This window comes from Centruroides sculpturatus, unplaced genomic scaffold (genome assembly GCF_000671375.1).
Source record: "Centruroides sculpturatus isolate CEXI.00-Female unplaced genomic scaffold, Cexi_2.0 scaffold1155, whole genome shotgun sequence".
NCBI classification, from domain to species: Eukaryota; Metazoa; Arthropoda; class Arachnida; order Scorpiones; family Buthidae; genus Centruroides; species Centruroides sculpturatus.
The window spans coordinates 191,776-217,969 of NW_019385280.1; the positions used below are offsets into that span (position 1 = coordinate 191,776).

At 26.9% G+C, this 26,194-nt stretch overlaps 1 protein-coding gene across 1 annotated transcript in view; it reads right to left on the reverse strand.

The window, feature by feature from the left end:
- Positions 1 to 5,937, reverse strand: part of LOC111637117 (voltage-dependent T-type calcium channel subunit alpha-1H-like) — a 133,243-nt gene extending 127,306 nt beyond the window's left edge. Inside the window, exon 1 of the mRNA XM_023382535.1 lies at positions 5,713 to 5,937. Coding sequence (XP_023238303.1) covers positions 5,713 to 5,903 — 191 coding nt within the window. The 5' untranslated portion in view covers positions 5,904 to 5,937. The remainder of the gene's footprint in view (positions 1 to 5,712) is intronic.
- Positions 5,938 to 26,194: the final 20,257 nt, after the last annotated feature.

A 26,194-nucleotide genomic window follows, 5' to 3' on the forward strand; every position in this document is an offset into this window, starting at 1 on the left:
AGATATTAAAAATAAATTCTCATTTAACAATATTTTTATGTAAAACGTTTTAAATTATTGTTTATAAATATTAAAATTAAACTTTAAATTTTATAATAAAACCTATTTTTTCCACTCTTATGTAAGAATAAATCGAAAAATTATGCATAAATGTTATAATTTTTGCTGAAAATATTTTATTATGAATAATATAAATGACGCTTCTTTTAAAAGAAATGTAATGGTTTAAATATGAATTTTATATACGTAAAATTTCAATTGTATTTAATTGGACATATTATCCGACCTAATATATCTTACAGACAGTAATTAGGCTATGCTACAAGGTTTTAATTAAACCAAGTTAATAAGATTTATTCAAAGTAATTAATCAATGACATTAAATCAAACAACTTTATTTAAGATAATCACATTTTTAAAATTTCAAATCTATTAAATAATCCGTAAATAATAAAAAAATAATATTTTTTTAAAGTTTAAACTTCTTTGTATACATGTTATATTTTATTTATTCCATAAGCTTTTTAGTTAATCTTTCAGGTTATATAGTGTATCAGATACAAATCAATGCTTTTGATGGCAAGATATATAATAAAATTAACAGTTTTATTTTATTTAAAATATAAAATTCATTAATGCATTAAATTAATTTAGTTTTTGACTATTTATTTATTTATTTATAATTATTTTAATCATTTTTGTTGTTATAATAGTAAAATTTGAACAGATTAAACACGTGTTACTTCAGTTGGGAAATCGATACATTTCATTTTTATAAATAAAAATTAATAAAATATTTAATTTTAATATTAATAATGTGATAATTAATAAGATCTGTAACTTGGTGATATTCTAAGCTATAAATTTGATATAGTTGAGTCATTTAGAACTTGCTTTTATTTAATTCTTTTACTAAAACTCTCCTCCTTTTAAGTTATTTATCACCATTCATAAAGATTTATTACATTATTTATAAAGTTCATACTCATTTTATTTATCAAATTTTTGATTTACAAATTTACTTTAAAATATTCCAATCTTATTTGTCAGTTGTATTCAATGTAATACATTTACCTATATTTTCATAATACTTCAAATTGTCAAAGTATGTATATAAAATGTACATTTTTTCAATATCTTTGGAACTTGTTGACTCTTCTTTCATCATTTCTAACTCTAGGTCATCAGAATTTATCTCCATTTGTAAAGTTGTTTGCATTGCACTATTCATCTCTTATCCACACTATATTGAAAAGTCGATCATATTTTATGTTATTCAAAGATATTTTATTCTAATTTCAACTGGAAGAAATATTCTTATAAATCTACTTAATATTCTAAATTTTATCAGCATTGATTCTTGTATCTATAGAATTTATTTATTTGCATTTTCCTCCATTTATCACTTGTAGTATGATATTTATCAAGCTCAACTTTCTTGTATTATACATATCCTGTATCTGATTTAAATTAATGTTTGAAAATAATTGAGTTTAAGTAAAGAGAAATTCTTATCATTTTTTCAAGTAAATAATGTTTATTACATTTATAAAATATATTTTTTTCTTAGTATTATGTACGAGTAACTTCAAAATACCATAACAATCTTTAAAATGTATTCTAATCTCAAAAGTAAGAAAAACGATCCGTAAACAATTCCTTTCTAAGATATAATTATTCTTATTTCATCACAAATCCTATGGTAATTACTAAAATAATCACCATGTAAACACTGGTAACAACATTCAAGCATGGCACAGTGCACGAACATTGTAGATGTGCGTACTTCTCACATTCAACACAGTACGTCACAATGAACGAAGCTATTTAAAACGACCTCCGTTGATAATAATGACATGACCTATGACAAAGGCCTTAAATTATATGACATTGATCTTTGTTACATGATTCATCATCTTGGAATTTGTATTATAAGTGAACGAATTACGCAAGTAAGAAGGGCTGTAAATTATAAAAGAATTGTTTCCAGACACTAAGTATTTCGAATTTAAAATACACTTTATAGTGTGATGTAAATCTAAAATGATCTTTTATAATAATTTCATAAAATATTACAAATATCTTGACTGTCAATTAATGTAGATACGGCCCTACGGTAATTTCAGAAAACTGTTTTATCTACTCACCCAATTTCTCTAGATATTAAATTAATTTTCATAATAATGACTTTTACTTTTATGTTATTTTAAATATAATTTATATACTGCCNTAAACTATAAAAGCCTATTTATAATTTATAAAAGATTTTATTTAGTTAATCAGGTCTCTAGACATTAATAATTCCATGCCTGGTCTTAATTTTCATGTATTTTTCTGCGTTCTCGAGATAAAAAAAAGGGCAGACAGACAGACAGACGACATTTTACACGATTTCCTAAACATTATACTCAATGTAGGTATGTGTGCATTTGAACATGCTAATGAAGAATGTTAAAAATCCACAAATTTCTTTATTTTAATATAAAGAAGAGCTACTTTCCATTTTTCATAAGTAATGTTTCACCCTTTTAACGACGTAATTGGAAATTCGTCGTAAAGCGAACCCTTGCATTTCCCATTAGTTTAACACGGTATCACAGCCTGAGATAACGTGCTTGGAAATACGATTTTAACTATATAATGCTTTAGAATAATGGTAAAAGAAGGCATTTTGCACAATCATAAGAAATTTATGAAGTCGTAAAAGCGGGTCTACTTTGTGTTAATTTAAATTTTCTGTATAATTTTCATCATTTAACAAATTTTAAAGATTTATTATAATTCCAAGGCCCAATTAAAGTAGATGTTACTAATCTGAAGCTTAGAAAAATCTAATTACTTTCCCGTCTGTTATATGTAACAGAGGGGAAGTATGACAAACAGTCAAAAAATAACCCCTCTCCAATATTTTTATATTTTTGGATTCAGGTCACCTTGTCACGTCGAGTAATGCAAATAATTTGGGAATTTTTCTGTATGTATGACTGTTAGTGTGTGTTGGGGGCACGATTTTGTTTACCTAATTTGAAGCTAAATAACTTTTGTACATTTCGTGGAAAAATTCTGCAATTTTGCAGGAAGGTTTGTATATTAAGGATGTTGAGGCTGTTAAATTTTGTTGAATAAAGGTCAAGAGGATGGAGAGATAAAGGGTGTCAGGTGCCATATCTCCAATGGGGTCGAACTGAATGAAGATTTTACTGGTTATTAGCATTTGCAATTTTTCTGAAACTCATCTCTGTCCTGAAAATTAAGCTTTTTGTCATTTTATAATAATTAATAACATAAAAATGTATTTTTAGTAAAATCTGGTTCAAATGGTGCCACACGCAATTTTAAATATTTTTGCCTGGAAAGTTACGCAACTCTTCGCTAAACTATTTTAGGAAGAAAGCATTTATATTAAGGTTTTTATTTAAAAATTCTAAAATACAGTTAGAGAGAAGAACCAAATATTCTACTACAATGAATCGAAATTTGAAGAAGTTTTACAGATTTATTCTTTCTGAAAAGTTTTTTCTTAAATCTTCCATAATCTAAATTCATCCGATTAATAATAAATTTAAGTATTTTAATTCACTCATTTTGAAAATAAAATGTATTCCTTCTTCCACTGAAAAAAACCTCACTTTTATTTTCTAAAATATGATTTTTACTGTATTTTTCTGGATTTATTGATTTCACTTTTCTATAGAGCTACAAAGATTCGGTCATGTAATACTATGTCATCAAGAAAAGAAATTATGGATAGACTAAAATCTTCATTCAATTCACTTCGTCCTTCTACTCTTTCAGGTTTGTGCTATAATTTCAAGATGAAAATTTTATATCGTTTTGTTCTTTTTGCTAACAAATGTCTAAGAAGTAAAGCTTTTTTCAAATTTAATATTATTATTATTCATTTTATATTAAATATCAAAACACTAATTTATATGGGAATTGATTTAAATAAAATGTGCTTAAATATTTATTTATTTAAGATGATGTGAGTTTGTATTGTAATTTATTTCTTGCTAAGAATTATTTATATAGAAGAATGAAAGATATCTTTATTTTATTTTAGAATACTAATGTGCTTTTATATAAATTAATTTACTATTATTATATATACCTAAAAATAACCAAATTTTTACTTGTGATATTGTTTTAATCTTAATATATGTTTTTATAGGGCTGCAATTTAACAAATTCTAGACCTATAAATTCCCACTTTCCCATTTTCCATTGTCTGTCTGTCTTCTCTTTCTTATTCTGAAGAACGATGTTTGATAGAAAAAAGTCGCGACCAGATAAGGAATGTTTATGGGCAGGACATCCCGATTAACCCCGACTATATAAGAATTTCTATGCAGGAAATTATGTGATTTCAATTAAAAAATTTTCTCTAGAATGGAGTTACATGGGTGACCGGCATGACTCTGTTGTTATCACGAAAAGTATGGTGTACAGGGGCAAGTCACTACTAATTGGAAAGCATATATTTTAAATTAAATATATTAAAAATATGATTAAAAATTGCTGCCTGGCATTGTGACTGTCATAATAATTTGTGATCGTCTTATTTTATTTTATTTTCTTGTTCAAGCAATGCCAAACTATCTCTGCTAGTTACCCCCAATAGACCCGTTTGGAACCCTCTAGAGAGTTGGCCCTGAATTTCTAAAGATTCTATAATTGTTTTTAAAATTACAATTTTATTATTTATTTTATTGTTATTAATTAATGTTATAANATCTTTTCTTTATCTTAAGATTTCATGGCACTATATTTGTAGTGTAAAACCTTAAAGAAAAGATTGTTACCTTGTTCATGTGCATACAAATTACATTTTATTAATATAAAGTAAGAATTTATAGGAAATTTTAATTAATTTATCCATACTACTTCTAATTAGTTAAAGTTTTAATGACGTGGGGTTGAGTTAGGATACTTTAAAAATGATGAGTATTCTCATTGCTACAATGGAAATACTCAAAATTTTGTACTATGCTGAAGTACAGTAATTACTAATAAGCATCACTTATTAGTTAGATCATCATGTTATGATGTCGCTTTATAATTGGTCACAGCAATAAACTACAATATGATCATTGTGTTGTCACACTATTACGTCTCATAACATGAGCTCTGAAGATATTCAATTTCATAAAAGGATTTTATACATTTTTCAAATTCCACCTCAAGATTTCTGATAAGAAGAGCATATTCTTTAAAATCAGCTTACATAATGAAACAATAACACAAAAAATCATTTTGAATTATTGTTTCATAAGTATAATGTATTCAATATATATATAATCCTCCCTCCTACAGGGAACTACTCTATTAATTTCAATAAATTATCAATCATCTCGTAGTGTCCGTTTATAGTTAATCACAAAGCGATCAGTTACAACGTGATCATCACGTTGTAACTGATTTATGATCAACCACAAAGCAATTGGTTACAATATAACTGCCATATTATAATGCCTGTTTATGATCAATTACAATGATTTAAGAATACGTGTCTACCTTTTCAGCCAAATTAACATACATATAGCATAAATGGTGTGCCATAATAACAACTGTATATCTATTTTTGCACCCATTTGTATGTAATTTTTAAAGTATCCTAGCTATTTTATAGAATACCACAATACTAAGTAATGATAAGAAATTGTATAATAGTTAATAAGATAGTAATTATATGAATAAGAAACAAGTACGTACCCGGCAACAATGATGAAACCATCCAAACGATTCCATGAATCACCCATGTAAGAACCTTTCCCCGTGAATCCCATTGCTGTAATCTTCACAACCATTTCAAATGCGAAAAATGTAAACGTTAAATCGTCAAATATTTGCAACATTTTACACTTATTTGATTCACAAACATCATCGGAACACGGCTGGTACATGCCTAACGTGATACAGTTCAGCAATATCACTATAATACTGATTCGTTCAAACCATGTGAATATAAGTTAAGGAATAAAAAATTCTTATTAAAAATAAATACTATATTATTTTATTTTATTTTCTTGTTCAAGCAATGCCAAACTATCTCTGCTAGTTACCCCCAATAGACCCGTTTGGAACCCTCTAGAGAGTTGGCCCTGAATTTCTAAAGATTCTATAATTGTTTTTAAAATTACAATTTTATTATTTATTTTATTGTTATTAATTAATGTTATAATTAACTGTAATGGTATTAAACAATAGAAAATGACAATAGACAGAAATTTTGTCATTTGAAACAATACATAAATGATGTAATACAGTAACTCATACATTATCCTTCTGAACAAAGTTTGTTAATTTGCATATTTGGCACAATTTTAAAAAAGAAATGCCATTTGTTAAAGGATTTCAGTTTTATAATTCGTTATTTTCTAAATATACTATGCATAAAGTGAAGCAATTCCATTTTTTAATGACTTAAAAGAACAAAGCTAACTTTTTCAATCAAAATTAACTTGTGGTATATGTTAATCCGTTAACTACTGAAATCCTATGCAAACACTTTGATGCACCACCATTTACGAAATGACAGACGACTTAGCTGCTGTGTAATTTGTGTTTTAGCACGCTACGATTTCTTTGGCAAGCATTTTTGTTTCAAATATATTCACGACACCATTTGAATGACAGAGTGAGAAAGCCATCTTCATAGCGGAAGTCAAGCAGAACTTGCCAGATTTATGAATGTGTCCAAAAGTATCATTTCAATGCTGTGATGCCAGTTTCAACAGACAAGAATTTGTACTAGACGGACATTCGAAGGTCGATTACAGTCTACAACAGCTGAGGATGACTGGTGTGTAGTAGTTCCAACTGAAAAGCACAACAGACTTGTGACAGCTCATCAATTCTCCCTTGCAGCTTGCCTCAGCAACAGGAATATCGGTAACAAGGACTATTACCTGAAGATTTTAGGAAGAAAACTGTACACTAGGAAACCTATGGTTTCCATTGCACTTACCCATATATAAAAGAGCGCCATTAGAATGGAATAAACATTGTTGCAATTGGAAAACTGAACTATGGGGCTGATAACTCAATATATATTCAATAATAACTGATTATGGCGCAAATAAATTTCGCAGAGACTGGAAATCTTCTTATCAAAATTATGAAAAAGGAGAATTTTGGAAGTGAAGGGGTAATAGTGCGGTCTGGCATGGTGATTGATGTTCTTACTTTACTATATATCATCGATAGAGGAACTTTGACAGCGCACAGGAATCGAGATCGGATCCTAAAGTCCCAAGTGCAATTTTTCGAGGTGTTATTGATTCAGATTTCGTTATAATGGATGATAATGCTCTCCTCGTGGACTGAAGTTTATGGATGAATATCTTGAATATGAAGAACTAAGAAGAATGGATTGGTCAGTCATAGACGAACGTGCTTGAGATACTCTCGGACAGCAATTCGCTTCCTGTGATAAAAACTTGATAGCTGAAAACTACTCTGATAACAGAGGAATGGAAACATTTCCATATTAAGCTCTTGAAACACCTTGTTGAAAGCATGCTCAAGCGTTGTGAGACCTGTATAGAAGTCTCATACGCCTTATTGATCTGAAGCTTATAGCACTTCATCTTCATCGCAATGTCATTATTTGATATTTAGAAAAGTTTAATGAACTATCAAAATGTATGTCCATGCAAAGTTCGATTTTATTCTGTTCAAGTTTCATTTAATTGAATTCATGTTTACTTCCTTATTATACGTCGTTGCTTATAACTGTTCACGTTTTATGTAAAATCCCCACCCGATCTTAACATGACGTCAGAATTCCTTATATACTAAATCTATAAACTAAGAATTTTTACAAGTACTATTATTACGGATTCCTCTAAGAGCACCTGTATAGCCAACTTTTAAAGAAGATAATCAGATAAATATCAACAGACAGACTGACGAAGCGTTAACATACTGTTTGCAGCATGAAAATGTACGAAAACAGACTTGCTTAATATTCATATTGAATTAATTTGTATAAATAATAATCTATAACTTATGCCCTTTAATCAATATAAATAACACTATTTTAATCTATTAGTGAATATCACTTAAATTCTAAAAAATATAAGATATATTTATTCAATATATTTCAAATTTTTACATACAAATTATAGTTAGATCTTGCAAATATTTCATTTAAAATTCGCAAAATCGCAATAAGAATTATATCAGAAATCAAGTTAATTAATGTCAGTGCGTGATTGTAATATTTATAAGGAGTAATAAATAAATTCAATATATGTAAATACAAATAAATCAGTTCATTTCAAAAATATGTGATTCATTACTCTCAACCCATCAGATCTTGCGAACTAAGGATTGACAAACAGACAAACAGGAAGGTTGTTGCATGATTTCTGAAACGTTTCTGTGATAAATCTCTTCGTGGTTTCTGCTAATATACTGCATCTTGACAGGGTGTATTAACTATACGTCATATATTCATGTGGATTTAAATCTGTTGATAGAAGTATAGATTAAACTGTTTGGCACATCTGACCTTTGTAGAGGAGGTTCAGTCTAAGATATTCAACTAGAAAAAGTTGACTTCAAGTTCATAAAGACCATTCTATCAATATTAAGGTCATGAAGTTCATAAAGTGTTCCATGAACTCCGTACGATGAAGTTAACAAAGAGAACAAGAAACATAAGAAGAAAAGCGTGCTTATGCAGTTATACTGTGTTTATGCTAATGGTAAACTGACTTTTGGCCACTACCTATAACATATGTATACAAAGAAGTTTAAAAAACTATTTGTTAAAGAACATATTTTAATTATTGTAAAGATTATTATTAATCAAATCGGAATTAAATGATTTATGTCTCAATGATGATGATTATTATTTTTTTCAGGTTCGAAGCCAAAAAATAAATTCTCAAACACATAAGAACATGATAACAGTACTTAGGACTTATGAATACAAAATTTTAAACATGCAAATTTATTTTAATTTTAATAATTAATGTTGAAAATCAAATAGACTTGACATCATGTCTGTATAAATTATATTCACTAATTATCTCCTAAAGCAATAACAAAATTTAATAATAAATTTTAACGGACGAAATTGTTTATTAATATTAATCATTTCCGCGTAGATATGTCCGGATTTTCTTCACGTATCGAATACCTAAATAGGGACAATTTTCCCATAGAAAGTACTACCGGAAGGCACAGATCTTCTAAGTGTTGCGTTGCCTCATCAATTTAATCCAAGAAATGAAGTCCTTTGAATCAGAATACTGACGATAATATATAGAATTGATTTAAGCATTTTTTAAATATTTATTTCGAATATTTTAAACTTCAGTTATAAAAAAGTATTGATAGAATCTATAAATAGTTACGTTGAAAAAACATTTCTACGTTTTTCTCGCATTCGGGATGCTAACAAAGAAGATGAGAATGAAATTAACTATTTTATTAGTCTACTAATTTTAGTAAAGTTATTATATGTTAAAGCCACAACTAAAGAAAATATCCTAAATTAATACAATGTTTATAAGGTATGTAAAAAGTTATGAACATTCGTATATTATTGGTGTAGATACCATAATTATTGAGCTATTGGTATTAATTTTACTACTATTTATCAAATACACGAAATAAAGATTTTGTATTATTAAATGCATATATTTTATATTAAAATAGTAGAAACTTTTGTTGGATATCTCGAATTTATTTTAATTCATCAAGCTAGTATTGTAATTAGGGGGGTACAACAGGTGTGCAGGCACAGAGCCCAAGAAGATGGAGTCTGAAAATGGAAATGACAAAAAAGTGTCTAATATACTGTAATAAAATTTTGTAAATGATCTTGTATATTTCTTGTGTATACAAACATTATTTATAAACAATTATTTTTATCATTATTCCCCCTCCAAAAACATGAAGGGGCCGATAAAAAATCTTCCATAGGACAGATGTATGACTACTTTTTTTATAAATGAAAAAGATACTAATACCGTGTACTGTATAATTATTTTTTTATGCATTATGATGGAAAACCGATAACACAAAAATTGAAATACAGTGGTACCNTAAATGTTTTTTCTCCTGTTTTTTCCTGCATATTTTTCCATTACAACTCTTGCACCCTTCTGTATATATTACCATTAACTGTTTACAATATATAGAATTTCTTTATTAAACATGGCTCCATAACTGAAAATATTTAACAAGATTAAAATATTGTATATAAAAAATAATTTGTAAAATATCTATTATAACATAGTACACATTTTTATTACATAAAATATTTTAAATATTATATGCCATAAAGAATAAATAATAAAAGTAAATTTACCATTAGGGAATAATAAATTTAACATAGTTTAACGATGATTATTAAACTTTATTTTTCAAATTTTAGTACTTCGTAGAACTAATATAAATTATGTTATTTGAAATTTATTAATCCCAATAAATTGAAGTTTTAAATGTGTTTTCTAAAAGAGGTATTTAAATTTATTTATTATTTTAACTTCTAAAAGTATTTAAGAGATGAGTAATTGGTTTCATATTCAAAATTGCTAAAAGTTGTTAATGTTTTAATGATGATGATAATAAATATAAATAAGATCGAGTTGATATTTACTTCATTTACAGTAATTCATATTGATGCATTGAATTTCAACTGAAACATTGCAGGAAGCCATATTTGTAAAGGGAAAAAATAGAGTGATGTTTGCATATTGTTGACGTTTTTCTCTTTACAAATATCACTTCCTGCAATTTATGTCCCAATAACAATGTCCTCTGCAATTTTCAAACGGAAACTCAATATTCCCAATGAAAATTTTACTTTTCCCTTTCTTATATATAAATATAACAGAAGGAAAGTATGGCATTCGGTCAGAAATTATCCTCCCCGGACATTTTTGCCTTTTTGGAATCAGGATCGTCAAGAAAAATGCAAAAAATTTCGGAGTTCTTTTTCTGTATATATGGATGTTAATATGTGTATGTCTGTGTCACGATTTTGTTCTCCCAATCTGAAGCTTAATAATTCCTGTGCCTTTTGTCAAAAATTTCTGAACTTTTGCAGGGAGGTTTGTGTATTATGGGATAGATGCTATTAAATTTTGGTAGTTACAGGTCAAGGGGTGGTGAGATACAAGTCGTTTGACGAGTAAAATCGTCATTAAGTCCGACCGTACTTGAGATATCTCGAGTACGGTCGGACTTAATGACGATTTTACTCGTTATTAGCATTTACAATTTTTTGTAAAACTCAACCTTAACCTCAAAATTTAACTTTTGGCCATTTTATAGTAATTAAAAATATAAAAAGTTTTTAGTAATAAAATATCATAACAGATGTCGCCACAGACGCAGTTTTAACTGTCCCCGGAAAGATTAAGCAACTCGTTGTGAATTTTTTAAAATATTGTTTCCATTGAAATACTGTCATCGAGAACAGAGATTTCAGGTAGATTTTTACATATAAGAAAATACATTGCGAACATAATTCTTTGTAAATTTATTTTATTATTTTGTTTCCTATAAATAATTTAATTTCATAAATCCAATTGAAAACTTTATTGTTACGTATATTAAATTCTTAAAGGTTCTTCAATATAAAAATGAATTTAATAAATTAAATCTTATGATAAAACTTTAAAATTTTTGAACTAAAAAATTATTATTAGTTAGCTTAATTACTTAATTATTATCAAGACGAAAAAGTTTTTAATTAGTACAAACAATATTCATTGGTTCAAGCAGTAAGAAGGGGGACATATTTGGCTTGGACAATGATCCCATTCGGAGAGACCTGAAATAGCTTTGACCTCCGAAACATTGCTGCTATTCAACGAATATTAGAGGAAAACAAAAGTGTGATATGTGCAACAATTAGAGAAACGTTGGGGATCAATGCATCATTAGTGCACGCCATTCTACATGATCATTTGCACGTAAGAAATCTTTGGATGTCCAATAAGCTTACGGAGGAGTAGTGTGCACGACGGATGAAATGATGCCGCAAAATGATTCACAAATTCAAATAATGATCAATCTTCTTTAGTGATTTCAATCGTTATTGGAGACGAAACTTAGCTGATGTTCCTTCGAAGTCCCTCAAGAAAATCAGTCTCTTCGAAAATGAGCCTACTCTCACTAGCGTAAAGCAATCTATGTCGGTTAAAAAGAACATGATCATCGCATTTTCCAGCAAATGTGGACTGATCAAGACTATTGTGCTAGAGGAGAGAAAACATGTTACCGCTAAGTGGTATACGGAATACTGTTTGTACCAAATTGTCCAGGAACTAAAAAAGCTTAGGTCAAAATCTGCACACATGGTGATTATACCACGATAGTGCACTTGCTTCTCGAGTCATTTTATCAATGTCTACCAGAATAATATTGGCTTATTATTATATGAGTATACCTAATATAGTCCTGTGACTTTGTGTTCTTCCTTCACATCAAAGAGAAGCTCAAGAGTCGCAAGTTTGCCTACAACGTGGAGCTTGTTTCAACCTGAGAAAGCCTGTGTGGTGAAGAGAGGAAAAAAGATTGGGAGAGAATCTTTAATGAAAAGTTTTGAAGGATGGAGAAGTGTGTTGAAAAATTGGAATTACTTCAAAAAATATAAATTAATGAAAATATCAAAACCTTTTAGTACCCTTCCTGTAATATCGAAACGAACAGATTAACAAATACAGCTATTAAATAACTTAAAGTTTTTTCTACTTCAATAAGGACAGAATTTATAATAAAGCATAGAAGTAAGACCGGATTGGCCAAGACGATTCAGATCTTAGCTTAAAGCTCTACTGGCCTGGATCCGGGATCGAATCCAGGCTAGTAGCTTCCAGAAATTTTTCTTGGGCGGTATCTTCCGGATATATCGGGTCCCGTTCCTCACCATCCGGCCCTATATTTTGGTCATGGCAGAACCCATAATAGGCATTTAAAATTAAAAATACTTATTTAATGTACACAAAACGGAAAACCCCCAAAAAAAAATGGAAATAAAGAAAGGAGAAAATAGTTTATCATCAAATTTAAAACATGATAAATTATTTAATAAAATCCATTAATATCATCTGTACTAAAATGTAAAGATGTGTTTAAGAAGATTGTTGTAATAAGTGATAGCAGCATATAACAACGTTAAATTCATTCAAATGTAAATTCAAAATTGTTTTATAAGTTGTATCAACGATCATCGTCGAATGATTTCGCACTGAACTTATATAGTATTTGGTCCCTTCACATGAAGCAGATTATAGTGGCAACATGACGATACTGAGGGAGATTAGGGCGCCACTATACAGGTGGAGGGGGCTATTTTTAGATTCTTCTGGCTCTACGGCGAATGTACTATGTCTGTAAATCCTTACCCGTACAGTACAGGTACAATAAATCACATACTAGCATTGGACTTCGCGAGTTCATTTCAAGGAATATTTGTGTTGAACATTCAATTATATCAATGAATTAATATTGTTCAGTGTATTCAACACTAGTACAAAATGTTTTAATAATTTTACATGAATATAGCATTAATACAACTTGATAAAATGTTGTTATCAAGCTAAATATTGAACAATTATTTCTGCGCTTATTATAATCTTATTTAATTAATCTTGAACGTTTAAAATTATAATAAATTAATCATAATTTAGTAGAATGTGCAAGATTAATTGATTTAANATTGCAAGTGTAAGTAAATGTTTATAATAAAATTTTGATTAAAAATCTTACAAATTTCATAACTGACATCTTTATTGTTAAAAGTATTAAACTGGAATTTTATAAAATAAAACTTGTTACTGAAATTTGTGAAATTCATATTGTTTAGAAAAAATTCAGTAAATTTTACATTAAAAAATCAACAAGAAAGAAGTGACTTACTCTACTGCAAGTCCACTTTTAGTGACTTACAAAGACAGTACTGTACATTAAGAGTCCATTTCTTTGCTATTCAGTAAAGTAAGATTTACTTTTTACCTGATTTTTGAAGCAAAAAATGTAACATATGTTAATAAGTTTTATTTAGCTTAATGATTTAATACATTAGCAAATAATTTTAAATATATTAAATCTTAATATTAATTCACATATTAAATATTTAATACTTAACATTCAAATAAACCTTGTAACAATTATATACAGTAATTTAAATATTACAGTAATTACTATTGGTATAAGCAACGCCGATAAAGTAATTCGAGAAAATTGAAATAAAGAACATTAGAAATTTATAAGTGAATAATGAGAATTTATGATAATTAAGGCAATCATTTCAAATTTTTGAAATTCGACTTAATATTGACTTCTTGGAGTTAATTAAACAGAATTCGCGCAAACTAAGATAAAGTAATATGAAAAATTAATTATTTAAATACGACTTTAATTAAAAGATGACATTAATTGAAAAATATGAATATTGAAATCAGGATTTTACATAAACTTATTTAAATAAATACTTTACAATGCTCTGCATAAGGGAGTAATTGTTTGAAATATCGTTTTTAATTGTTTAGACACGTATTTAATATTGAGTCAACATATATATGCAAGGAATAATAAGCAAAGAGCAAAGAAACAGAAGAAAAATCAATTAATTGAAAGCAATTATACTGAATCTGCTTAAAACATTTTTAAAGATTCTCTATTATAAGTAATTTTTTACATAATAAAATTTACGACTTTATACTTTTTTTAAATTCAAATCGATAAAAATAAATTCTTAGTCTGTCTGTATGTCTGAATTTAGAAGAATTGTGAAAATTTCAGATTGCTTTCAATAGGATTTGTGTTTATATATTAACAATTGACGTTTCCAGATAAATTTAAAATATTAAAGTAAATGTAATAAAAATAATATGTCCTCATTTTCCATTCCCTTTTAATAAGCCTTTATCATTATATAATGTTTTAAGTAATTTCAAACAGAGTTTTAACAACTACTCGTATATCAACAGAAAGATAAGCAGTAAGAATACAATTATATAATTAAACAGGTATTTAGCAAGAGTTATAGTTGAAATTGCTCGAAGTATGTTTCTGGCCGAATTGATACAACCACTAAACACTGGTTCTAAGGAAATGTTTATTTTAAAATAATATCTTCTTTAAAAATTGCAAATTAGAAGGATTTTAAATTCTACTAGTTGGTCGTGGATTCGCATCTGGCCATAGGGCTGGCCGCGCGAAGTTCTTCTTGTCTTATTTACGTGCCTAACATCTTCATGTGGCCACTTTCTCGTAAAAGTCCTCTCAGGAGGATCTGTCCCCTTCGCAGTTCAGGTGTTGCGTGCTTTATCCCGTCAATCCATGTTTCTGATGATCCAATTCGTCCTTGTTTTTGAACATGAGTTTTTCATTAATTTTAGATTCTCAACCTGAATACCTTATTGAATACAATGTCTTACAGGATTTATGTTTGCATTTGATATTCAGCAATACATTCACATTGAAATCAACGAAATGGAATAATTCATAAATTTTGTAGTTTTAGCATAAATTTCACGCCGAGAAAAATATATCAATAAATTCAAAGTTTTCATTATTCTTCAGTTTCATTGCTCATCACTAATTTTATTATGGATACAAATTTCAGCTTGAATCCCACACTATTACTCAAACAAAGGAGTTCAACCAGTTTCAAACTGAAAGAAATAAAGGGAAATTGAAGAGTGTATTTTAAAATATTAATACTTATTGCGATTTTTTATTTATGTGTTTATGTTATGCTTTATGAAAGAAATAATTTTGTTATTCCGGATTTTGTTGAATTATTGTTATGCTAAATTGATGATCCTTCTGCACAAGCTCCTCAATATACCAAGAAACTTGGTACCTTCAGAAATTGCAAGTGTAAGTAAATGTTTATAATAAAATTTTTGCTCATATAGACTTTTCTTGATTTTTAATTAGTTTATTAAATATATTACTAAAGAAACTTGAATTATATTAAAAAAACAAAAATCTTTTGTTGAAATAAAAGCCACCTGGAATAATGATTACTTAAAAGACAGAGCAAAGATAATTTGGTTAATTAAGCTTTATTATGTAAAGCTCTTATGACAGAAATATAGTAAAAATTTATAATTAGTATTTATGAGAGTTTTCATTATTCATTTCAATAAGTACTATAACTATAATTTTATGACATGGAAGAAGTAATTAGATAAGAATTATAATTTGCAATTTTTTAAAGAAGGTGTTATTTTTAAATAAATATTTCCTTAATTTAATTATCAAGATTAACAAAATTTTAATTATAATATTACATTTAATGAGATAAGGTTGCAAAGTTTTTGCTTTCTTTCAATATCTATTATTTGTTAAAAATACAAATATATTTACTTTAATTCTTACAATTGATAATTTAAAATTTAAAAAAAAGTAACAAAATTAAACTTTTTCGGAATGAAATTTATGCAAAATATAAAATTTTTATTTTTTTTTTATTTTTTAGTTTATTCAAAATTACTTTTTGGAAATTTGTAAACAAGGAAAATAAAAATTGTTTTTACAAATTTCGGTAGCATATTTTTATTTTACAAAAATTATAATTACAAAATCTCTACTAAACTTTTATAATAAAATTTTGATTAAAAATCTTACAAATTTCATAACTGACATCTTTATTGTTAAAAGTATTAAACTGGAATTTTATAAAATAAAACTTGTTACTGAAATTTGTGAAATTCATATTGTTTAGAAAAAATTCAGTAAATTTTACATTAAAAAATCAACAAGAAAGAAGTGACTTACTCTACTGCAAGTCCACTTTTAGTGACTTACAAAGACAGTACTGTACATTAAGAGTCCATTTCTTTGCTATTCAGTAAAGTAAGATTTACTTTTTACCTGATTTTTGAAGCAAAAAATGTAACATATGTTAATAAGTTTTATTTAGCTTAATGATTTAATACATTAGCAAATAATTTTAAATATATTAAATCTTAATATTAATTCACATATTAAATATTTAATACTTAACATTCAAGTATTATATTTTTACCACTTACTCAGACTCAGCCTCTTAAGCAATATACCAGATACATCCAACCAGTTCCGGCCCGAGGCAAGTTTTAGGATGGAGCGAGATCCTATTATGGCGCCCCCTTGGTCAGTAGCGTAGCGAACATAACTGGCGCTCGGGGCACGACACTTTATTGGCGCCCCCTCCAGAAACACATATAGTTTGTCTTGGAGACCATTTGGGCGCCCCTCTGCGAGTGGCGCCCGGTGCTTGATACCCTTGCACCCCCTCGTTACGCCACTGCCCTTGGTTGCCCCAAATTTATACCCTTTAATTTTCTTTACCACTGAGGCGCCCCCTAGGACTTAGCGCCTGGAGCGGCTGCTCTTTTCGCCCTATGGTAGGGCCGGCTCTGCATCTAACACATGTGTTGGATGTATCTGGTATATTATATTTTTGTTACTTAATTTTTAAATTATTCATTTTTACATAGGAAATGTGTTTAAGTAAATAGGTTTTATATCAGTTTTCCTTAATAATTATATAATTCTAATTTTATGTGCATCAAATTGTATTTTTCTACTTTTCCAACATCCTCTTCATCACTTTTCTAAGTGATGAAGAGGATGTTGGACGATACAACATTTTGCTATTCTTTAATAAGATATGGAAAGCTTACAGAATTATAAAAAATTACATATGCATAAAAAAACTTAGTATAATACACCAAAAAATATATAAATTATGGTTTAAATTATTTTTAAAGTCGTATTATATACAAGAATTATTAATTGCTATATCTTGTAGCAGTTATATCTAATGTATATAACTGATGATACATAATATAGCAATTAATAATTCGCTTAATTCGTATATAAGCTAAAAATCCGCTTAATTAAATAAAATTTTAATTTATTTTTCAGGAATTTTATTAAATTCAGTTATATAAAAAGTTCCCTTAATTAAAACCAGATTTTAAAAGATTATTTAAAATATATATAAAAGTAACTTTAAAATAATCATTTAAATATGAAGAATAAATAAACTATTCATTAATAAACTTCTAATTAAGTGTTAATAACAGTGAAAATAATTAAGAATGCTTCAATAACTTCATCATATTTATTTAAAGAGCCTTTGTTAAACATACCACAAAAGAAATCCTTTTTTTATTTTCAATAATTGCCATTCAGAATTTTTGTATAAAAAGAGGATAATGTAAATTCTACTAATCATTAACAACATCATTAGAGATTTTATCACAATTATTATGAAAAATATAATTTATAAATGTAAGTTTTTAGAGATAATTTATAGAATAACTTCTGTGTAAACTATCTTAAACATAGTTTCGTTTTCTTTTATATTTTTCTCATAATTATGTGCAAATAGGACTTAATATAATTTCATATATCTGACAGAATGTATCAACTTATGTATACTTCAATTATATTATCCGCTTATAGTAATATTTTACACAATAGCGCATTATAGCCTCACGAGGCCCGGACAAATTTGAATTAGGGGTCCCCATGTACAGTGTTGACTATAGACATTTTTCTTCGGAGGAATTTTTTTGGGGGAAAATATTTTCTTATAAAAGATTGGTTGGGGTCTTCCCGTTGGTGCTGACCCCAGGCAATTTCCCATAGGATAACTCGCCACTGATATATTTATACAATGTATCTATATACTATATACTTTATGACTTCAACGATGAAGATACAAACTTCCCTCTGGAATGATTTATCAATATTTTTACTTATCTTTTCAGAAAATAAAATAGTTTTTAGTTCAGGTTGACCTCATTATTATAGAAATTTTATATGTAAACAAATACAAATTTCTTAACCTTTTCTTGTGTTAATTTAATTATTCAATTCGAATAGACTTAAAATTTAAAATTTATTTAATTGTTTACGTAATTTTTCTGAAAATTTTTTATAAAAATAATAGATAAATCCAAACTATAAATATATAAATAGAAAACAAAACAATGAAATTGTAAAAAAATGGTGAGAATTATTTGAATAATTTCTGAATACACAATGGCTTATTTCATATACACATCATTATTCTCCTCTTAGTCTATCTAAATGATTGGTTTTTTTACGTTTTAAAGTAGAAAAAAAATGTTTAACACGGAAACAAGAGAGAAAATTCGTGAAAATCAGTTATTAGGATAGAGAAATAGAGATAAGACTTGCTGGAAATATGATAAAATAAAAACAACAAAATTCAATTATTCAGATAAAACAAGAAATTGTGATAATGAGGATGATTATGAATACATAAAATAAGTCATTATTTATTTATAAATTCTTCGGATAATCCTCTCTATTCAATCTCATTACATTTTAAAATTAATCAAAAATTTATTATATATACTCATACAAAATATAATACAATGAATATTTTCCCTTAAATTTAATAACGTAATCTAAATAATAACAGCATTTATTAGATATATTTTTTGATGGAATATATAAATTTTGCTGAAGTTCTATGTAACATCCTTCAACATTAATATGTAATTTTATGTTACGCCTTCTTAGGTAATAACTATTATTCCGAGCCAATAAATTAGTATACAGAAAATATAAAAATAATAATTCGACAGAACAACGAATTGTCAACGTGAAAAATTGTTTTATTCATTTGAAAATTATAGCAAAATACTTTTTAAAATAAATTTTAATTATAATATTAAGAAATCATTTTGGGACCGCAATCAAACCTTACATCCGCGTAGTCCGTCCGGCTGTCCGTCTGTCCTTCGATAATCTCGAGAAAGGAGTTAGATATATAATAATCGAGACGAAATATAAAATGCTTAATGGCCATAATAACCGATTAATTGCATACAAATTTTCGATCTGAATCGGAAGTCATGTAGTTTTTTAAAATTAAAATATGAGTAAAAATTGCAGCCCGGAATTTTTTTAATTTATAACTTCGGTTATTCTAAACGTAAATAATTATTTAACGCATTAAAAATTTAAAATAAAATGCAGTTAATTTTTTTTAAAAGCGGACCCTCTACAAGACGGGAACCTGTCTAAACCGAAAAATTCTAGCTGATATTTACCGTTTTAAACAGGTTTCACTATATTTTATATAATTTAAAGTATTTTTATAGATATTAAATACAAGTTTTTAATTTCTAACTAATTAAAAATTCATTTTTTAAAATTAAAAAATATTTTGCAGACTTAATTATAAATTTTATCTAAAAAAATAATTTTAATATTTAAATATTATTGTCATCTTTAGAAAAAACTGTAAATTATATTTTCTTATCGCCAAAGAATTTTATGAGCAGAAACTTAATTGTCCTAAAAATTACTTTCTGATTAGTCAGAAATCACTTCTCTTCCTTCACAATTGCATTTTTAATGTTTATGTTAGATAATGTTACAGAATTTAGAATGAAATTTAATAATTCGAAATGAATCTTGGCCAATAATTTACATTTTTTTGAACTTTTTCGAATTAAAACCGGGCGTACAACAGATTAAAATTTCGTTCTGTTAATTAGTCGACAGCAATTAATTACATAAATCAAACAGCCAACAGCTAACTATCCAATATTTAAATTAGGGGGAGTAATGTTAAAGAATATGGCAAATTACTGTGTTAAATCATTCAAGAATATTTGAATATTGAAATTATTATATAAAACTACAAAATTTTATATAAAATAATGAGTCTTAGAATATAATTAATTAATATTTAATGGAGTAAAGCTTAGTTAAATATATATATATATACATTGTTTTCCATTCCGCTTTAACGCTTTCTGGTTTGATTTCAAGCTTGTATGGCATCTTGCAATACGCAAAGATACTTCAATAAGCAATACCTTTAATGCATAAAATCGTGTAAAATTGCATAAAATTGTAATTAGATGTATTTTATATGATGAAAAGGCATACAAAATACATAAATTAAGAATTAGATCATTAAAAAAGAGGAGATTAAACATTTTTAGAGGATTTTTACTACGGATACATCACGCCGATTGTCAAATGGATTTTTTTTTTAATTTTTGGTCTAGAATAAATATTTCCTCTCTTGAATTTATTTAGTTTTCTTCTTTCTATTGTAACTCATTCTTACTTGTTGAGCTATGATACAAGAAAGATGCAAAATGTAACATATTGATGAGTGTTAACAGATACCCCATTAGAAGTATTAACTAAATTATTTATTTATTTATTTATTTTTATCAAAAGATATATATTTTATTATTTGAGATATATTTTTTCGATAAAAGTAAATAAAATGGCAATGAAGGTCTTAAAATTTCACATAAATATCAACAGTATTTAATAATTCGGAAAAGATATATTGAATGCCTAGGTATGTAATAACACTTTATATATTTTATTCTGTGATATAACCTATCTATATCACAGAATTTTGTAGTGATATTGAAAAAGAGGATTCCTAAAATGTGAACTGCGAATGCCAATAGATATAAGATACGTGAGAAAAATGTTTATAGTAAAACAGTGTAAAAACATGAAGAAAAAAATATGTAACAAATACTTTACCTATCGTAAAAGAATATAAAAATGATTGAATTGAGAAATTCAAGTAGAAAAATTAAAATTAAAATTAATTTATTGCAAAATTTTTTATCTTTTTTTAATGATTTTTAGTTATTTGTAAACAGTTCATGTTTGTTATGTATAATTCACACGGCTTTAATTCATTATAAGAAGATGCTTAATGTTATAAAAATTAAAAATGTGGGCTTTAATATAAAACAAGCAGAAACGAATACAGACTTTATAAGTTATAACCTGGACATATTCAGAGGAGCAGAGAAGCATATACCACTGTATAACACACAATAAAAATGAACAAATAAGTAAAATATAACAAAAGTAAATGTACGTTTTCTTTCTTAAATATGTTATATTTATATATATAAGTGTTATTAGATTCATTTACAAAAAAAATGTATGTATTAACCTAGTCCTGGTGCCTTCTTTCTCCGTTTCATGGCGTATACACTACTGAATTATAAATTAATTGTATTGTAAATTAATAATCAAAAAGTAGTATTTCTATATAATAAATCTGAAATATAGTTTTGTACATAATACTATAATATAAGAATTCAGCATAAAAGTTCAGCAAAGAAAATATCAACATCTTTATTATTGAGGCTGAATTGGCGCCAATGATTCACTAATGTGAAATAGTTGAAGAGAAGCAGACTGCTTACAGAAAATCTAAATTATACAATCGAAGAGGGACATCGATTACATTATCAAAGCAAAACAAAATCTAAAAAGAAAGAGTTCAATATTTTAGGTTTTACGAGGCATTAAACATCGACTCTTAATGGCTCCTAGAATACTGTCATTCGAGTGCCATTTGTCTATTTTTTAATAATCGTTATTAATTTTTTTCCCTGAAGCATGCCTGATCATCGATTATTTTTATTAAATTTTTAATACATTATTTACAATTATTTAAAGAATTTATGTAAAGAGTTATTATGAATTGCAACACAAATGGGAGACCAATGTGAAGCGACGTAAATCTCCAGGGTTGGAATTTTATATAGGGCATAAGATGAAATAGGGCCTCCTTGTCCGTAAATCATAAAAAATATACGAAAAAATTTAATAAAGTAATAAAAAATGGGTGTTTCTTACAACTTTTCAAAAAAAACATCCTTTCCTATTTAATATAATTTCGCTATTGTTATACTACATAAAAGCTTCCTTCCTATAGACTCCTCTTACATGAATCTTAGCATATATTAACGATTATTATTCCTTATAAATCATTTATTCACAAAATAATAAAATTATTATAATTATAAAATTACTAAAAACCGATCTATATTTTACTTTTTATTTTCTTATATACTTCAAAAGAACAATTCAGTTAAGGAGATAATGTATAATTCATACTGATTATTACACAGTTCATAGAAGTCATTATTAATGATCAATCATTAATCAGATCGAATAATCAATTACTCGAAAAAACTCAATAATTAACTATTGACATATGTAATAATTTTTAAATATAAGACAACTAGAAAAATTATATAAAGAATTCTCAAACGAAATATTATTTTAAAAAATTATAGAGGGTGGCCCAAAAATTAAGTAACCGTATTCTTGCTTGTGAAAGTCTGTGGAAGCGATATAATTTATGTATTGAACAAAAAGAATCTCTCATTATAAACATTTCTTGCAAAATTTATATGTAATAAATATTTGAATAAAAGTGTGATTTATTCTTTAAAGTCTGACTTTTGGGTCATGTTAGATAAAAATTATTTTATCTAGTATTAACGAGCAATTATTTATTGTGGCATCGTCACAATGCCAGGTTGCAATTTTTAATTTATTTAATTTAAAATATATGCCCCCCATCTCAAATTAGTAGTGTCTTCACCTGTACATCATACTTTTCCTGTTAGCAATTGAGTCATGCAATGTCTAACTCATTTAAGGATAATTTCGAATTGAAATAACGTGGCGCCCGATCTAAACTGGAAGTTCGTATATATCAATAGTTAATTGGTTCCTCCTTCCCACCAGCTTTCGATACCTGCCTCCACTTTCATCTATCTAATACCTTTCTCGAAATTAAGGAAGGACAGACGGATGGCAGTGGAAATTTATAGCTCTACCATTTTTCTTAAGTTACAGCCCAATCAATATATAATACTCTTATTTTTTACAGTATATTAATGGAGGGATATTTAAATTATAAATTAATAAATATATAAATAGTGTATTAAATTAATTTTGAATTTCTATAATATGATTTTTTTCTTCAATTTATTTTATTTTCTTTATATTAATAAACAAAAATACAAAAGGAAATTCAATTTTCTTATGAAATTTTATATCTTTTGTTGTCGTTAGATCACTACAAAAGTGTCATATATTGCTGTTTTGGATTATTGAAAATAGGATGTGACATTCAAATTCCAGATCAGAATTTTGCAGTTACCAAAATAAATGTCATAAAATATATGACAGTGAAAATGCATACATCTATACATGTAATTTAAAAATTGCAGCCCAATTATATTAAAATTTAAAATAAGGCGCATTAGAAAATATATCAGAAATTTAATTTATGATTAAATTTTGAAAAATTATAATTAAATAACGAGTTATTTTATAGTGTTATTTCTCAAATAATAGATCGTGACTTCCAGAAATTCACGTCTCTATTACTAAGTAATGTTATATCGTTCAAGTTAAACGTGACAAAAATCTATAAAATAAACAGGAAAATGTTATTTCAAAAAAAAAATTATGTAATGTTTATTTATAATTAAAATATGCAAGAATTANAGGTTCAGTTATATAACTACTTTATATTTGATATACTTATAAATGTACTGTACATAAGTGTACAAAGTATAACTCTTAAGTTTATATTCATCAGTCAGGTCAAATAATTAAAGTAACAAATTCACAATTTAAAATATGCAAGAATTAATTGAAAAATTATGCAGATCAATTTGTATTATTTTTCGTCTGTTATATATAACAGGAAGAAATATGGCGATCGGTCAAAAAAATGAATCCCTCCCTTGGAATTTTTACATTTTTGGCTCAGGGGTCTTTGAAATGTCGAGAAATGCAAAACATTCGAAGTGTTTTCTATTTGTATGGAAGTTAATGTGTGGTTGGGTGGCACGATTTTGTTTACTTTTCGTTCACCCTTTTGAAGCTTAATAACTCATCTTTCGTCGAAAATTTCTGAAATTTGTCAGGGAGGTTTGTGTATTAGGGAGATTGAAGTTATTAAATTTTGGTGGTTAAGGGTCGAATGGTTCCGGGAAAGTTGAGCAACCTGTTGCTGGTTTACTTTAGAATGCAACAAAAGATTAATATATATATAAATTCTCCATAATTTATGTTTTCTCTAAAATGATTCAAAATACATAAATTATAGCATTAAAGTTCTAATATTTTACACTTAATTAAAAAAATCAGATTTATAAATTTAGTAATCACAACTATATTATTAAAAATATAATAAAGATATTTTCGTTTACAAAGTATAAAGCAATGTACAGATTTGGAGTTTATTGAAGGAAAGTGTATTCTTTCAATTCCATTAGCAAACCAAACAAAGGCAGAAACAGTTAAGGTTGCAGATATGTAAGTTAATGTTAGCTAGCTACCATTCTTATCCAGAGGGGCAGTAGTCATATCTTGGTGACAATTCCTCCAGAAAGCACTGGAAGTAACCAACCATTAACTTATAAGAAATTACCACCTTCGATAAAAACGAACCTCACTCAAACTATCAGATTTCTTTTATTTTTTCTTCCCCCCAAAAATACTTTCTCTTGGTGTATCTCATATCAAATATAGTATTTTTCTTTCCAATTTTCCGTTTAATTTTTTAAATAAATTTTTACTTTAATATAATGCCTTAAAATTACATTAAATGTGTAATATAAAATTCTTTATTGTTATATGTAAGTTTTAAGAATAAAGCAATATTTAATTATTATTAAATGCATAAATAAAAGCTGGATTTAGCTTCATAAATTTATTTGGAATTTTCATTTTATTTATTTTATTATTATAAAATAAAACCTGTTTAAAACGGACCCTTTATAAAACAGAAACCTGACTAGCAAATCGTTCCTTTTCGAAAGTTCACGTTATAGATCGAAAACCTGTGTAACGCGGAAATAGAAGACACTGAAAACTAAAACTCTAACTAAATTTTAATCATAAATCATGCTGTAATTTTTTCTTTATTAAATTATTATTTCTTTACTTTCATTGTCTGGAAAGTGACTGCGACAAAGCAACATTGCTCTGCAATTCTATAGAAGAGTTAATTAAAACACAACCCTCCATAAAACGGACAATTCCAGAGAGCACCTGCGGAAATTCTATTTAAACGTTTTATTATGTTACTATCAAAAGTAACAGTTATTCATTCATTAATAGTCCTTAAAATTTATTTTAATAGTTTAAAGGTTATCTTATATTTGAATTTTTACAGAAAGTATTCTATGTCCTAAAGAAATTCATATATATTTAAACGATAATATATATTTTAAGAATATTAAAAAGTATTTCAATCTGTCTCACACATCTGGAACTTTCTTTTCATAAAAGAAATTTCTGTAGTTGAAAGTTATTTTGTAGATTTTTGTAGGAATTCAAATACAAAATTCTACGATTGAATTGATATAAAGTGCTGAAAATTTCA